The sequence below is a fragment of the Artemia franciscana genome, chromosome 2 (assembly GCF_032884065.1).
Source record: "Artemia franciscana chromosome 2, ASM3288406v1, whole genome shotgun sequence".
Lineage (NCBI taxonomy): Eukaryota > Metazoa > Arthropoda > Branchiopoda > Anostraca > Artemiidae > Artemia > Artemia franciscana.
The window spans coordinates 43,242,007-43,253,935 of record NC_088864.1 but is presented as its reverse complement, the minus strand read 5'-3'; the positions used below and the strand labels follow the sequence as shown (position 1 = coordinate 43,253,935).

Here is an 11,929-nt window from a genome sequence, read left to right as displayed (position 1 = left end):
GGCTCATTGGTATGAAAATCAGATGCTCTAGTACCATTTTTAATAGTCAAAGGGATCAGGAGGAGCCATTCCCCCAGATCATATTTTCAGCTAATGCATCCGACAAAAATTTGCGATAAACATTTCTTCAAAAATAGTCCAAAGATCATATAATAAGGCTTTTGTGTTTGTCAGAATTCTCCAGAGTCGAGGGTTAAGGGTTGTAAGCTATACCCCAGGGGTAAATAGGGTTTTTACGGAAAAGATGGTCATGTGAACTTTAGAAGAGGATCATTTGATTCGAAATTTTTAGTTCTAGTTCGTTTTTGAGAGTCAAACACTATGGATGGATACTAAACACGTTATCTAAAAACATGTTAAATTAAAAGAGGTTATGTGTACACGGATTGTCAAAAAGGGTGTAACACAGGAATATCTGAGTATATTAATTTGAAAAATTCAAGAAAGGATAAGGGAGAAGATGAAAAAGGCAATATTTCACGCTAACAATAATGCTACAACTACCACCACTTGTACTAACACACTATTTCATTTACAATATTGAGGAGAAACTTGAACTAGATCAAAACATGCGACGTGCATGCACATTGTCAAAATAGCGTATCTTAATAATTGATTTGGGTATTAAGTTGGAACTTTCAGAGAATGCTTGAAAGGAAATATCTTCTCCCCAAAAGACAATATGTGCACTCTATAGCTAATGCTACTGCTACTGCTATATTTGCTACTAACACTACTAATACTGCTGATTTTACTTCTACTTCTATTGCAACTACTCTTAGGGCTGAGAGAATTGAGATCAAAATTTCAATAAGTATATAAATATACAGGTTATCAAAATGAGATATCAGTAATGTCATAACAATGGCTAATTGTATTGAGTTGAAACTTGTAGGATTTGATGAGAGGGATACTCTATTGACCAAAAAGCAATATGTTAATGCTACTGCTGTTAGTAGTACTACCGCTATTCAATATATTTAATACTGTTACTAGTGATATTAATATTACTATTGTGACTACTGTACATGACAACTATGGCTAAGGGTATGAAGGTGAAAATTTCGAGGAATTTCGAGGGGGGGGGGGGTGAACTGAATCACAACACGCCGTCTGTATGTAGGTTGTCAAAAGGGTGTAACAGCAATATCTTAGGAACTTTTCCGTGTTTGAAGTTAAAACTAACGGCATTTGTTGTGAGGGATGTTAACTAACCACAAGAAAATTTTTGCTCACTAATACTCCTGCTTTTACTCATACTACTATTTTTGTTACTATTATTACTACTTCTGTTATTACTGCGGTTACTAAAGCTTAGGCCACTACAATTAGTTCTACTGCTACTACTGCTATTACTGCTATCAAAACCAAGGATATTAAGGTGAAAAATTTATGATATATAGGAACTCTATGGAACTAATTCGAAACACACTATGCCCACAAAGGTTGTCAAGCGGACGCATCAGAAATGCTTTAGGAACGATTGATGGTATTAAGCTGAAACTTTCAGCGTGTGTTCAAGGGTATGTTGAAGAAACCAAAGATACTGTGCGCACACTGCTACTAATGCTGCTACAACTATTGCTACTTTGCAATCTCAGGGTATTAAGATGAAGTTCTTAAGGAATACTTTGGTGGTTGTTGAAGTAAACAAAAAAAAATATGAGCATGTGGACTTTCAAAAAGGTAAAAAAAAACAATACCTGAAGAACAATTTATATTATAAACAGGAGCAAACCTAGTGATAATTTTTTTTTTTTTTGGGGGGGGGGTGAAGGATAAATTGACTGAGGTATGGTAGTACTGGTTAAAAAAAAAATAGAATATAAGGTACCAACCTTATTGAGACACCACTGTAAATATGTAAAAATAAAACAAAATCTAGCCACTTTTTTTTAATTGTGAGCAAGTTTATCCAAAACATCTCCTGCAATGACTGGGACATACCTGTGTATGGATAATAAGGCCAATCCATCAAGCAGTTCCTGACCAGAGGCATTCCTCGCATAGGATTTCACTCCTCTAATTGTAGACAAAGAACGCTCACACGTAGCCGTAGTGGTGGAAACAGCTGCACCAATCTTCAAAAGTCGATGCAGGGAGGGCAAAATGTTCTCATTACATTCTTTTAAACACGTTATGAAATATTTTGGTGTCACGTCTCCCGACTGTATCCACATTCTCCTTCACATAGTTAACTCAGCTTGCAATTTTCCCTATAGCTGTCTGCATCAAGATACCAAAATTAATCATAGTATCCGATATATCCTTTGTTTTTTCTTCGAAGAGGGAAATACAGTGCTAAGGAAGTAAGTGTTGCAGTGACCATAGCTGCTTTTTGTGACTAAGGAATTTCTGATACAACTGCTGCAGGAAGTAGTCCATAAATTGGATAAACACAGAAATTCGGAATACGTTTGAGGATCCTCTTAGTTGGTCCGTAATTATCCCTATACGTTTGTTTTGAGGCTCATCTGGGCACTCTATGGCTGAATAAGAGATGTAATTGTACAAGCAGAAAGTCGAAAGGAAAAAAGAAAATAAAGTACAGGGTAACGAGTTATGATATTAAAAGGCCTTTGATAAAATAAGAAAAAACTTTTGGAATGGGTCATGAATTACTACGGTTTCCAACAGACATTCATTAATGGATAAATAGGATAGTATTAGAACAGCTTTTATTATCAAAACAATGATATATCATATTAATAGCACAGCAAAAGCATAGCTTGCGAGGCTGTGTTATTAGACAACAAACCATCACGAGAAAAAAAACTGAAAAAAGAAGCAAAAAGGAATAAGGGGATGAAACCATGTACCAAAACAATCCAAATAATCAATTATTCTACGAAAAACATAACTTATTGAAATCTCAAAGGGACAAAGTAATAAAATATAAAACAAATTCTTTTAATGTGTTTCAAAAGTATATTTATCAAGCAATTCCAATCGCAGCTCAGATTTAAATTGATTAAAATTATCCAATTCGTTTGCACCTGTACTAAGCTTATTCCAAAGCTTAGACGCTCTATAAATAATAGAAACAGAAGACCTATTAGATACTGAACGAGGAATCTCTATATCACCCCTTGCCTGTGTATCGTGCTGGTGAACATCCGACGTCTTACAGAATATCCCTTCAAAACAATCAGGAAGATATCTATTATAATACTTATAAATAAAAACCAGTGCATAAAAATCACGCAGTCCAGCTGCTGGGATTATATTTATTTCTCTGTATACTGCCCTCATAGAATCTCGATTTACAACTCCACAAAAAAGTCTTGGTGTTGTTCTGCATCACACAAATTGGGCGAAGTATAGAATTCAGCAAGTTTAATGTTACTCATCAAAAGTTACGAGTCTGAGGAATTTTGTCTGATTTTCCAAAGAGGGGGAAATACCTCCAGAAAGTCAAAAGACCTCACTAAAAATCATACCCTCACGTTCAGCCTATCAGAGAATCCTATTGCAGAGGTTTCAGGCTCCTAACTGCAAAAATGTAGAACTTGGTATTTTTTGTTACAAAAAATATCAAAGATGCGTGTTTATTTGTTATTTTGTTTCTTTTTTTCCCAGGGGTTACGGTATTGAACCGATGATCCTAGAAGATAAGGAGGGGGCTCATTTAAGCGGAAATTAAATGTTTCAATGACCTTTTTAAGTGACCAAAAAGTTTAGGGGACAACTAAATTTGCCCATTTTTTATGTAAAGTATTACTATTGAGAAATATAAGGACACTTTCCAGGGGGAGGGGCTTTAATTTCAGAGAGGTGCAGTTTCTCACTGGGAGAATTTTCTGTTGGCAGGGAAGTTTCCTCGGAAATTTTCTAAGAACTTTACATGGGGGGAATTTGCAAGAATTCATATATAGAATTTATTTTATTATCTTACTTTCTCTTCGGTGCCTAAATCTTACAAGTGGTGATGTTTTGAGGGAACTGTTAAGGGGAAATTGTCTTGGAGGATTTTCCTCCTTGGGGTGATATTTTCTACGGGAAAAATTCTCCATGGAGGAATTTTCTAGAAGAGAGAATTTCCTATTGTGGTTGGGAAGGGGGAGGGTCTACAGGAAAATAATCCCGAGGAAGGGGGATTTCAGACATAATTTAAATAACGATAATAAATAAATAAAACATTTTTTTTTCAAATGAAAATAAGGAGAATATTCCAAGGGAAACTTGCCTACAGGAAATTTTCCTGGGAGAATTTTCCGTAAGGGTAAAATTGTCCGGAGGAATTTTTGGGCGGGGAGGGGGATTTACTCTATAGGAATTTCCCATGTAGGAATTTTTCATGCGGGATGGTTTCCACGGATAAGGGAGATGGATTTCACGTCATTAATTGAAAAATGATCAGAAATAAAACATAGTAAAAAACAAAGTTTTTTTTTGCTGAAAGTAAGAAACAGCATTAAAACTTAAAACAAAAAGAAATTATTCCAAATGTGAGAGAGGCTGCTCCTTATTAATCTCTCGCTCTTCATGGTAAAGTTTGACTTTCTGTCCTAGTTCTTTAAGAACATATTCCTGAAACACAAGGACCTTTTAATTAGAATAAGCGGCTTTCTCAGAGTAGTAAGAAAACAAACTTTAGCGTAAAAAGCATGACATTATGGAGTTAAGAGTCCCCCTCATATACGGAATAATTTCTATTCGTTTTAAGTTTTAATATTGCTTTTTACTTCCAGATCAAAAACTTGTTTTTTATTTAACAATATAAAACAGAACAATACATTTGCTATATAACCAGAAATGTAAAGTTGCTTTGTTTTGTGTTTTACGAATTCAATGGTCCTTTCATAAATGAATATGAATGAACCTCGTCAGGAATGGTGCAACAGGAGCCATAAGGCGTCTATATCTTAAGTTGCTTACACACATTACAGAAAACAGATCTTGCCTTGTCTCAATTCTTGTATAAGACTATTGAACGAGTCCAAAATCATACCCAACTCGTCTTATCATTCTTTTTGGCTCTCTTTTTCCTTATTATTCTTTAGTTCATTATTTTTTTCCTTATTGTCACTCCTTTCCTTACATGACAAACGGAGCACATTACGTCTGTAAACGCGAACCACTTCAAATCTAAGATATATTATGGTTGCAAGGATAGCTACAATCTAGTAAAGTAAGAAATTAGAACGATGTTCTATTGGAGCAATTATCAATGTTCTACATTCAACCTATTAACGATATATTCAATGTTTTAAACAGAAACAGATAATTTCAAACGTTGAATTAGTTCTTCCTTCAGAAAGTTTTATTTGTGATTTGCTGCTTACCTTGTTTTGCCGCACCCAGGTGTACCGCCCGGGATGCTTTCCTCCTCTAGATTCGGCCCTGATTTTGGGAGAAGACTTTCGTGCTTCAATACATCATTAAGCATTCTATATAATATGTTGATTTTATCTACTACTTAGATATAAATTAATACAACTCAGCAGTTTGGTCTGCCAATGAGTCGTCTGTTGGTTACTGTTCTGTTTCTTCCTCTCACTCAGCTTTTCTACATTCCTTCTCATAGTTTGTTTAGAATTCAGAACGATTTTAGGGGTGCTCGAAAATTTTGGTTCTTTTTCCACTGGGAAATCCTTTCAAGATGGTAAAACTGGGATGCTGTTTAAAATCAATTTCAAAAGCGGAAAAAATTCACCTAGCGGGTATTAAAGCGTGATAAAGGAAAAGTAAACTTAGTTTGACACTTTAGCGAACTTTAAAATATGACATCTTTTTATCTTTAAACTCAACTCAACCTAAACCCCTATCAAAATCGAAAGGGCAGTCTCTTTCGTGCTTGAACAATACCTTCAAGGTCATTGCCATTTGATAGCTTCAGAAACTGAGCCAGACGCGGTGTCAGTTTGGCTGATCACTCTTTTCACCCATGGTACAGTGTGAATAGAACCAATCGAAGTTTTATACTGAAGAATACCTGAAGTCGAAAAAAGAAATACAAATTTCCGCACATTGCTAGACCAAAAATTCCCAATAGTCTTTTTTCAACTCAACTGAAAGAGAATTGTCTTCCAGGGATTTGTCAGAGCCAAGAAATATGTCTAGGATTCTCACACTTCATTCATTACATCAATAGTTATAGTGTGACATGGGGCAAATCTATACTCTATCACATCAGCCTGAAACTGGTTGACAGAAGAATGAGATCCGGATTTTGTGATTCACTTATCTAATTTTGCTACCTTTTTGTAGTTGGTTAAATATCTATCAACTAGTAATGGGGCCTGTCGGACAGTAAGGACAACAAATAAAATAACGTGGCTCATTCTCTTTTATGAAGATCTGGGAAATCTTCTCCCCTCCCTAGTCCAAAAATTAAAGTTGTTTCCCCCCTCACCCAATAAAAATTCTTCTGAAGTTTTAAATAGGTCCCAGTCGTAAGAAAAAAAGAGCACAAACATTTTAAATTGCAGAATTTTAATACCCAACTCCAATTTTTGAAAATTTTTTTCCCGAAGAAAAATATCTTTTCTCCCCCTTAAAAAAATTTATAAGACAATCTGCAAGTATAAGCTAGTTTAGTATTAGCTTTTTACTAAAAAACAAAGATTTTATTCAAAAATAAATTTATTGTAAATATTTTACGTATTCATCGTTTGAAAATATACCTATTTTTTTAGGAGGGGATTTTCTGTGGGGGGATTTTTCATAGAAGAAATTTTCATCGGAGAAGAAAGTCTCCAGGAAGAATTTTCAACTGTGGGGGAGGAGGATTTCCAGGCATGATTTAAAATAGATTAGAAATGAAATAAAAAAAGGTAATTTTTTTCAGCTGGAAGTAAGGAACACAGTTAACAAACAGAATTGTTTCCCTATATGAAGCGGCCACCCCCTTCTCAATCCCTTTCTCTTTATGCTAAATTTTGACTTTTTGTCACAATTCTTTAAGATGACTACTCAAATGCAAGTACTGTTAAATTTGAGTGAGAAGTGTTTTTAAAGAACTTTAACACTTTAGCGTAAAGAACAAGAGATTGAGGAGGAGGCAGTCCTCCTCATATAAATTTCTATTAGGGGGGAGTCCCCCTCATATAAATTTCTATAAGGGGGCAGTCCCCCTCAAAATAGTCTTTGTTCGTTTTCAGTATTAACGATGCTCCTTACTTTTAGTTGAAATAACTTTTTTTTTTAATTTTAGCTTAAAGAAGGTATGTATTTTGAAGAGAAACAGAACTTGATAAAATGGCGCAACACTTAGGAGGCCAGTTGCCTGAGCTTCCCAACCCAGCGTGCCTGATTAGAGCCATTATTTACGTTATTAATACGCCAGTTATGGAAGAAAGCAAACAATTACCAAAATTTGACTTTGTCTATGTAACAAAAGCTATTGTATTATATATGTTGGGACTTTTCATTATTATTTACACCGTTTTACTGACATGGATTTTTTAGATTTATTTAGATAACTCGTCCTCTAGAATATCAGGAATACCAGTTAGTGGAGGGGGAGGGGAGATCAATTGACCTACCTGGATTTTGAAACAAAAATTCCTGGGTATCATTAATACAGAGAATCCTTGCCTTCCCTACATTTTTGTGAATTAGCGCCAAAAACATCAGTATTTGAGCTTTTATTGATAGAAGTACAAAGTGTCGTCAACGTGCGAAAATTTATAAGGGGGGGGGGGGTAAAAAAATGTGTCTTTTCATCTCTAGGGTGGCATATTTGTCTTTTTTGGTGATTATTAATGAAAATACTAAAAAAAGCTAAAAAAGTGACTAAAACTAGTGATTTCAAAATTGTAAAAAATACAGCCTGGCAAAGCAGCTAAATAATAACTTTAGTGAATTTTTTTTTGCTTTCCTGGTAGCGACTCCAAGTCAGATTAAGGGAATGATTTAACTTTTGTTAAATCCTTTACTCAAGTTTTACAATTTATGATAGGGATACTATCTTCCCATCTTTCCGCTCTGTATGTGTACCAACATTAATTGTAAAAGCCTAACATTCAAAGAGCTTAAACTCTAGAATTGGATGTTATTAATGCTACAGGCGTGCAACTCCCCCCCCTAATTAATAAGTGAAACCTAAATCTTGACTTACTTGACTTAATGCTTCTGCCGAAATGCTTCCGGCGTCGAAAGTGATGCTACATGGTGCCTCCATTTGGACCGGTCTCTTGCAAGGATGTGGACATCCTCCTGAATATTTGCCATGACTAAGAAGGCACCTGTCGTGTCCTTCCATCTGGTTGGGGGACGACCTCTTGGGCGTTTCCCGCCGTGCAGCACGGGATCAAAGTCAAAAATCGTTCGTGCGGGAGTGTCGGGGGGCATGCGAAGGAGATGTCCGTACCAGCATAGTGTTCGTTGGGAGAGTTGGACTGAGAAGGGCGTTTGACCAGTTAACGCCAGGAGGTTCTCGTTGCTAACAAAATCGTGCCAACGTAGTCCTTCAATGCGGCGAAGGTGTTTTTTTTAGCTATATTTACGGTGCTAAGCACAGACCGAGTGGTTGGCCAAGTTTCGGCTCCGTAAAGAAGCACAGATCCCACCGAAGCATTGTATATGCGCATCTTGATCCTACGGCTGATAGAAGGTTTCCTCCAAAGGGCGCTTAGTCTTCCCACTACTGCTGAGGCTTTGGCAATTCGGTGCATTAGATCTTTATGGATTGATCCGTCATTTGAGAGGATAGAGCCAAGGTATGTAAATTCCTCAACAATCTCAGCTGGTTTGTCACCGACCATTAGGACTGGCGGGGGACGTGGCAAATTACGGGGTTTAACAAACATCACTTTTGTCTTCTTCCAATTAATCGACAGTCCTATCTTTTAGGCTTCATCAGCAAGAATTTGTAGGGCTTCTGTGAGCTTCGACGGTGAATCGGAGACAAGAGCAAGGTCATCGGCGAAGTCAGCGTCTGAAAGTACTCTATCTCCGTAATGCAACCCAAACAAGAGGCGGTTTATGGTCCGAGTCATAATGTAGTCGATGACACAATTAAATAGTTCTGGGGCAGCAGCACAACCCTGATGGACTCCAGTATTGACTTCAAAGGATGAGCTGCGTCTGCCATTGACTTGCACGCAGCTCTCAGTCCCTTTGTGGAGCTGCTCGAAAAGGTTGCAGTACTTCGCTGGTAGTCCCGTTGTTTTCAATATGAGCCAGAGTGATTGCCGGCCGACAGAATCGAAAGCAGCCTTGAAATCCATAAAGGCAACATATGCTTTTGGTTGAAATTCTCGAGTCTTTTCTATCAGCTGCCGCATTGTGAATATTTGCTCCACGGTGGACCTTCCTGGCATGAAGCCAGCCTGTTGGATTCTTCGTTGGCTTCTGAGGAAAGTGGTACAGCGGTCCAGGAGGGTCATAACGAAGAGCTTCCCGGGCACAGAAACGAGTGTGATGCCACGATAGTTAGAGCAGATTCTGCGACTGCCTTTTCATTTCCAGAGAGGCAGAATGATGCCCGCTCGCCAGTCTTTTGTAATCTATTCTGTACGAAATACTATGGAAAACAGTACTTGGAGCCAGAGAAGGGTCGCTGCCTCACCATATTTCAGCAGTTCTGCAGGGATACCACAGACTCCTGGGGCTCGGTTATTTTTCATCCGTTTTAGAGAATTTAAGATTTCTGTAGAGGTGAAGGGGTGGTGCACACTTTCACACGGGGCCTAAGGGGTGTTGGATGCAACTTGAAGAAGGTCAGGGTCGGGTTGGCTAACATGGTCCAGGGTTAGAAGTGATCCTTTCAGGCAGACAGTTGAGCGCTCTCGTCAGTGATAATATTTCCATCATTAGATATGATAGGGCCTAGAGAGGATGGCTTTCCATCTGTAAGATCCCGAAGGTGTTTCTATAAAGTGCATGTGTCACCCTTTCTGGCGGCCTTCTCGAGATCAGCTGCCTTTTTTTCAGTGAAGAGCTTTCTGTCTCTGTGGAGGAATTTATTTCTTACGCCATTTAGACGTCTGTAGGTAACCATGTCCTTCGCTAGGCGTGCTTTGCGACGCTGTTCAATAATATCTAGAGTTTCATGCGATATCCAGGACTTTTTTCTGGGTTTCAGACGACCAATAGTACTTTCGGCCGAAAGCAGTGCGCCGTCCTTGAATAGTTGCCATGCTTCTTCAGATTCTGAAATTTGACCAAGACAGTCGAAACGGTTTGAGATGGAGACAGCTTAGACCTGGCGCGTGTTGGAGTTTGTGAGATTGTTCAGGTCTAATTTGGGAGGACGGTGGTCACTTTTCTGGGCTTTCAGGCGTAGTCTAAGGTTAGAAACGACAAGCCTGTGGTCGGTATTTCCAAATTCTGCATTTCTGTAAGTTCGGCAATTAGTTATAGAGGAACGCCAGCATCGGGACACGATTATGTAGTCTAACATCTTTCTTGTTCGTCCGTCATTGCTATACCAGGTATATTTGTGACCTTCTTTCCTTTGAAAAAGGGTGTTGGTGATCACGAGATCGTCCATGTTGCACAGCTGAAGGAGCCTTAGCCCATTGTCGTTCAAGCAGTCGGGTGTTACAGGTCCTAGAACACTGTTCCAAACACCGTCTGTATCTCTGACAGTGCCGTTGAAGTCGCCAAGAAGGGTTAAAACATCACGAGGGGATACTTTTGCTAGGATGCTAGACAGCTGGGCGTAAAAACGATCTTTCACCTCATCTGAGGCTTGGTTTGTTGGGGCGTAACAGACAATGATGGTCCATTTTCCATGTTTGTCCTGGATTTGCGCTGTTAGTATCCTGTTTGAAATTTGCACGTAAGAAAGGAGGCGTCTCCTGGTCCGAGAGTCTAGCACAAGTGCGACTCCATTAGTTTTGGTTCTCTGGTCACCCGACCAGATTAGGTGATAGCCTTCACCGATGTCTTCAGAGTCATTTCCTATAAGGCGAGCTTCAGTTACGCCTACTACAGCCACGCCAAAACGATTGAGTTCTAGCGCAAGCATTGACTTTGATCCAGGGAAGTTAAGGGTCAGAACATTCCAGGTGGCTAGGGAAGACCACCTTGGTCAATAAGGCTCAAACAATGGTCAAATTTCGGTCCACGGACATACTGAAGTCTTGAAGGGTAAAAAGAAGATCGATCATCCGAGGCAATAACATCACTATTCGTTGCAATTAGGTTCGGGTGGAGGGTCGCAAGCCCATCCGACCCTAGGCCTGGGATCTGATTAGCTAGAGTCTAACTATTGAGTGTCCCTGGGGTGGGCTCCACCCACCTTGTGAGGTCAAGGCCACCCTTTACGTGGAGCGTTTAGTTACGGGATTCCCCCATATCCAGTGGTACGTGGTCAGCAGACCAAGGTCTGCTTCATTCCGGACGAGAAACCTAAATCAGGTGCCATAAAATGTCATTTATTTATTTTAATTAAACTGTCTACGTGCAAACTCTCAACGGTACCAAAGACAAAATACCCTTTGGACTGTTTATTTAAAATGGCTGGTCTGGCTTCTCTGGTTTTTTTTTTCGAGGCAAAATCTTGATTAATTCCCACCCTCTTTCACCAAAAATTTTCAGGCCAAATTTTAACGACATTTTCATTTATTAAATCAAAAATTCTATTTTGTTTAAATCTGACTTTTCTTACTTTAGTCTATGCAAAATTATTAATTATCATATCCCATCTGTGTTGCTTCTAATTTTTCGCGCTCCAAGATTAACAGAATTTGGTCTGCTTACTTTTATTTTCATAGACGGGTGATGAAAATATGTAAAAAATGATAATTTCAAATTTAAACTTACTTAATATAATTTAAACTTACTGCCAACTGTGCCGTTTTTGCTTGCATGGTTCGAAACCGAGTCTATTGAGTTGTGCTGACGATTTCATCTTGATAGGAATCTCACTAATTACAGCACAGGCCAACTAAAGGCCAGAATTGATCAGGAATTACGCAAATGTCAATCTGAGTTTCAATCACAACCGTATTTCTTATTTTGGGACCGGTTTCGTCAC

General features: G+C 38.4%; 2 protein-coding genes across 2 annotated transcripts; both read right to left on the bottom strand.

Moving 5' to 3' along the window:
* Positions 1–2,910: 2,910 nt before the first annotated feature.
* On the bottom strand, positions 2,911–5,389 carry LOC136034981 (uncharacterized). Its single transcript, XM_065716550.1, has 2 exons — positions 5,286–5,389; positions 2,911–3,295 (listed from the first exon to the last, which is right to left on the bottom strand). The coding sequence occupies exons 1-2, from the start codon at positions 5,387–5,389 to the stop codon at positions 2,911–2,913; spliced, it is 489 nt and encodes a 162-aa protein (XP_065572622.1).
* Positions 5,390–10,144: 4,755 nt separating this feature from the next.
* On the bottom strand, positions 10,145–10,918 carry LOC136034965 (craniofacial development protein 2-like). The gene has a single exon (XM_065716527.1). The coding sequence runs from the start codon at positions 10,916–10,918 to the stop codon at positions 10,145–10,147; it is 774 nt and encodes a 257-aa protein (XP_065572599.1).
* Positions 10,919–11,929: the final 1,011 nt, after the last annotated feature.